Source organism: Anguilla rostrata, chromosome 9 (genome assembly GCF_018555375.3).
Source record: "Anguilla rostrata isolate EN2019 chromosome 9, ASM1855537v3, whole genome shotgun sequence".
In the NCBI taxonomy this organism is placed as follows: Eukaryota; Metazoa; Chordata; class Actinopteri; order Anguilliformes; family Anguillidae; genus Anguilla; species Anguilla rostrata.
Window position 1 is genome coordinate 27,195,903 of NC_057941.1, and position 5,586 is coordinate 27,201,488.

A 5,586-nucleotide genomic window follows, 5' to 3' on the forward strand; every position below is an offset into this window, starting at 1 on the left:
CAAGGTTCATGTAAAGTAGCTAGCACAATCTGACAGCACTAACCCACAAAAATGTACTGCGCATGGTACTTGCTCAATCAAACAGTAAATGTGAAAACTTTCGTTTACAGTTTTCTGTCACACCCTCAATAAACGGCAAAACTCCCAGTAGAACATTGCATTAAATCTTTTAACGTTATCGATTCCGCTAGGCCACAGTGAGTGAAATTACACAATCTGGCCGTATAGTTTCTTTGTACATTCCGTCAAAATGATTCAGCCTTGTTGTTTGCTACCTAAACTTCACAGCACAGTCATTGCCGTTATCATGCTTGTCGCATGAAGTGTCTCTTTTCAAAATCCATTTCAACCATTCACAAAAGACCTGGGACTTTGAAGTCATAAGGCGGTATCAATTCTCCAGTGAAAATATTGCCCTGGCTATATCAGTCAGAATTCAAGTTGCGGCCGTGGGTCTGGACGGTTTCGTGCTTGTTGATACGTTGGTCACAAACCAATGTTGACACAAACGGGTTGATTGCAAACCCATGAAGCCCAAAAAGTTATTGGAGGCAAAAATATTATGTGCAGGAAGAAATATGAAATTCCAAAAGCACCCATACGTATTTGGTTCGACCAAATTCGGGGCCTTGATCTACAACCTCCTACAGCGCACAACTTCAGATTTATAACTCCCTACAGTGTTATTGGCTGATTTCAATGGTGAAAACATTAATGACACAAGAAAACTCAAAGCTCATCATTCAGAATCATGACGATGAAGGCAAATGTCAAGTTTCACTTTTTATTTTGAAAATTACCATTTGTTTAAATCTTAGTGTGTTAATCTGATTATCTGATACAATAAAGTGTATACAATAACAACTGAACAGATACCAAGTGTTTTCATTATTAAAATCATTTAGCATACAATTTGGTACAATAAAGACTTCAAAGAAAACATTAAAATGAGCAGAGAAATTTGTTGCTGGTTGCTACATGTCATATACACTGTATGCATATATCCATACATGTAATCATATTTTGTTTATTTATGTATGTTTACTTTGTAGCCATCAGACTATCAAACCAGCTATTCCCAAAACAAGTGATATCAGCAAAGTATTAATTTTAGCAAACTATCAGATGGCACTGTGATATCCCTTTAACTAATAAAACTGCAAAAAAAAGGCATCGTCAACAAGATGTAGTTTTAGGAAGTAATCTGCATCACTTAGTAAAAAAATTTCATTTACATGTATTTTTATATCTTTATATCTAGGGGGGACAATATGCCTACTATAGCAACAGCACACACTTGGCATTTTCTGTTGGCTCCACTTTCATTATTTTCAAACCGTCTCCAATCAAATAAATGCAGAATACGAGTAAATATACTTAACAATAAATAATAGTAAAAGCGAATCAGCTTTGAGCTCTTGTAGTTTTTTTCTTACTTTTGGTAGTTATGCAGGATGCACTGCAAGACATATCCTGGCCATGCGTCACACTCTTCAATGGCTTTTTCTCTGAGGAACAGGTCATAGGTCATAGGGCAAAGGTGGGACGGAAGGCTGCTGGACCAGGCCAAATGATGACGAAATACGAGTAAAGTGCACTCCGCTTATGAGAACTGATGGCCAAACTAAGAATCAAAACTTGTGGGGAGAAATTAATAGAGGCCAAAGTAAAATGTCCTATGTTAATGAGTCAACTGCTTTTGAGAACCATGGTAAAAGAATTTGGTTTGTGATGAGCTGGGTGAGTTCAAACAGCTGAAGGACAGAGAAGGGAGGAGGGGCACTTTTATAAAGGCTGTTAGGGTGTAGAGTGCCTTGCCTACATGCCCTCCCCTTGCCAAAAAAATAAAGGCGAAAAAAGGACAGTTAAAAAATTACACGAGGAGTAACAAAGAAAAACATTTTGGAGGAACCGAATGGGGAAAAGTCGATGTGCTGTTGAAATTGTAATAAAGCTGCGGTTTGCACGGTGATCACTGCACATCGCTGGAGAGGACACAAGACGACTGCGGCAGCTTCCACAGCGATCCTCTCCATCTTACACGCTCTACCGTCCCAGTGACCCTAGTCTACACGATACTCTTACTCCGCTGTCTTCCTGATAATCCAACAGACACTGAGAAAAGGTGCGCATAATGGCATAACTGTTCTTAAACCAAACCACTAAAAAACAAAAAACTACAGTACTAGAAATATAAAAAAAATACAATTAATTATAATCATTTTAATTGCAGGAAGAATTGTGGCTTTTGGAAGAAAAAGTGCAAATCGATTCTTTTTTTTTTTTTTTGGTTATCTTACACGGATATTAGAAACATATCTGCATATATGCAGTCTGCGTCAATAGCGGGTTTCAGTGGCGGATTTTAGTCAGCGCATGTCTTTCCTGCTTTTCCGTTTCTAGGTTACGAAGCAGTGAAAAATTCCTTATAGGCAGAACGCGCACAATTAACATGCCTGAGAAATACGGTAACATTAAAATAATGCGGAAACAAAATGGCTGCTGCTCGTGCACCACAGTCATAGATGCAGATTCTTTAAAAGAGGGATGTGGCTGAAGCTTCAGGAATGGTTGTTTTGCGGTAGATCGGGTGCGGCCAACTTTGGTCCTGGAGAGCAGAGCAGTCTGCTGCTTCTGGTTCACACCTCATAACTATTTTCACTCGGAAACCAGGTGAGGTGAGTTGTTCAAATTCTGTTGGTGTGTAATTGACAGCTTTAAGTGGTCAATTACGGGCAGAGAAGCAACGAAACTTGTCACGCTCTGCGGCTCTCCAGGGCTAGGGGACCCCATTTTAGATGGTGTTCAGTCCTCTGACTAGAAGACTAGAGCAGAGAGAGGTTGTCTGTGTGTTCCTCTGTGTGTATGTGTGTGTGTGTGTGTGCGCGTGTGTATCTATGCCTGTGCCCGTATACACATTTCCAAGACACCTGAGAAAGAGATGAGACGAGTTGATTTCTCTGTCTTCCACAAAAACATATCTACTCACTGATAAGACAAATATGTCTCTATAGATATGAACAAAATCTAAATACAATAAACAAATGGAATCACTTTATCTAAGGCACATTATTTGAAAGGGGAAGGGCAATGCAAAATAAAAAAGTCACAATCTCTCAACCAATTCGATTTGTCTCTAAACCTCTGCACGACAATGTAGACTTCAACTTGCAGCACAATAAAAATGAGAAAATTTGCAATAGCATCATAAAAGCATTGCTATGGTGTGTATATATGTATATGTGTGTGTGCATGTAAGGGGGGGGGGCAGTCATTAAAGCTTCACATTTTACAAAAATCCCCAGACTTGTGGCAGTTTTCTAGAACGTTCCAATTACCAGGAAAGGAAGTCACACTGCAGAGTAGATGACAGAGGACAACGGACTGGTGTAAAGAAAGCCATGGAATATAGCTGGCCATGAATTCAACTGGCCCCCCTCCCATACCTCCATGTCCTATCAATGGTACACTATTGTCAAATGGACAGGCATATATCAGTAGGTTCTGGACAAATGTGCCCGTTTGGTTTTTGTCTATGCATGTGTCTATTTGGTGAATATAAAGCGTGGAATTATAACAGCAGAATAATAATTGTATTATTAACATAAGCAAAAATATGACTTGTGCAGGCCTTTGGCATGACTAGAGCCGGGATGTGATTGGCTGAGGAGCTGCAAGAGTGAGGAGGATTGGGTGATCTGCTGTTATCGCTCCAGTGAGCGGGGAGGAACCATCTGTAGTTTGCAGGCCTGGATTGGTCGACCCACATCATCATCTAGAATTGAGTCGGGGAGCAGTCTGGGGAAAAGAGAGAGAAAAAACAAAGTTTATCATCCATTCTTTCTCCCATCAAACCCACTCTACCCCCTACTAACCCTCAGTCTGCCTCTAACCCCTCTCAGTATTTATACATCATGTCACCGGCCCTGAATGACAGAAATATCAACCAATGCCCTTCAGAACTAATAATCTCTCAAACGCCACTGTTTCTAAACATCAGATTCTCCATTTGACTTGGTCTCAGCCCTGGGAGGCTTCAAAGCACTCAGCCATCATGGCATCACGGAGAGGAGGTGAGGGTCTGCATGCGTATGTGTGTGTGTGTCAACAAGAGTCTAATAAAAAAGGGTATGTGTGGACTATCAAGTCATTTACCAAGTCTAGAATGCACCTCTCAAAGTACGAAGCAGTGATTTGAACATCCTCAGGATCTCTGCACTCATTGAATGTAGCCACTGATGGCTCTAAATTCCAAGGACAGGAATGCTGAATACCACTGTCTCTACGGGCACCATTTCAACGGGGACTGATCTGGAGCTTGGAGCCCCTGTCCTGTGGCTCCGCCCTCTTTCTCCACCTTCACTCACCACTGACAGGTGTCCGTTCTTCGCCTTGGCAACCAGCAGCTCGGAGCCGGCTGTGAAGTCGATGATCCCTTCCTTCCCCTGGCCCACGGTGAACTTTATACTGCCAAGGGAGGGAGAGGGGAACGAAAGAGACGAAGAAAGGGAAAAGGCGGAGCAGGGAGGGATGGAGAGGAGGGGCGGAAGGAGAAACAGAGAGATGAAAGGGAAGGAGAGTGGAAGGAGGAGTAAAGACAGGCAGCATAGGGATGAAAAAGGAATGGAGGGATGGATTCAGTTTAAAAGCGAGATTGTCTCAGGTTGCTTTTCCATAAACACGATTAAGACGACTCTAAGCAACGCATCGGCACACTTCCTCCCCATCCCTTACCTCCCCTGGTTTATGTTGATATTGTTGATTTTCTCGGCACAGATTGCCAGTTTCGTCAGGGCCTCAATCAGGTGATCGCACTGCAGAACCACATCACCCTGGAAACCAGGGGTCAGAAGGCAAGAAGGAAACGTCACACAACTATTGTGAATTGTGATTACTAAGAATGTTCGAAAACATATTCATTTTTTCCTGTTTGCCACAAACATTCGATAATATCAGCCACGTCAATCTAAATTCAATCAATGGCAACGGCAAAAAAAAAATAGAATCTAGACTTTTCTCAGCAGTATCACTAGGAAATCGGGTTGGTCACGAAAGTTCTCCTTGAACAACTATCATGGAGCGGTCATGGTGTCACCCTGGTAACCTTCCAAACAAGCCTGCCCCCACCTTCTGCTTGTTGTCCTCACAGGGCACGTGCAGGACGAAGAGCCCATCACTCAGGGAGCTAACAGAGATACCTGGAGAGAGACAGATGGATGGGGGGGTGGGGGGGGGGCAGAGACATGGTCTGATGAAATGGTAAATGCTTGTTTTTTTTGACAATACTATGTGAACCTGCAGTCCTGCCAATAAAGCATGCTGATTTTGAAATGGAGAGGAGAGAAGGAAAGAGTGAAAGTCAGGAGGGTGGGGAAGAAGATAGAGATAGGTATCACAGAGAGGGAAGGGGGAAAGAGGAAGGAAAGATGAGGGAAAGCAAAAAGAAACAGAGGGAAAGTGGGAAACATTTTCACTTAAATGTGGCCTTTAACAAAATGCAAAGTGTTTGTTTTAAAAGATATTTTTACTTTTACCGTTAACCCATGACAGGCACATTCAAAAGGAAAATAGAAACTATACAATTAA

At 42.0% G+C, this 5,586-nt stretch overlaps 1 protein-coding gene across 4 annotated transcripts in view; it reads right to left on the reverse strand.

The window, feature by feature from the left end:
- Positions 1-770: 770 nt before the first annotated feature.
- LOC135263443 (unconventional myosin-Ic-like) overlaps positions 771-5,586 on the reverse strand; it is a 67,912-nt gene continuing 63,096 nt past the window's right edge. For all 4 annotated transcript variants that reach the window (XM_064351461.1, XM_064351462.1, XM_064351465.1 and 1 more), the window contains 4 exons: positions 5,128-5,198; positions 4,735-4,832; positions 4,368-4,467; positions 771-3,798 (listed from right to left, as the gene is read on the reverse strand). In XM_064351461.1, coding sequence (XP_064207531.1) covers positions 3,772-3,798; positions 4,368-4,467; positions 4,735-4,832; positions 5,128-5,198 — 296 coding nt within the window. In that variant the 3' untranslated portion in view covers positions 771-3,771. The remainder of the gene's footprint in view (positions 3,799-4,367; positions 4,468-4,734; positions 4,833-5,127; positions 5,199-5,586) is intronic.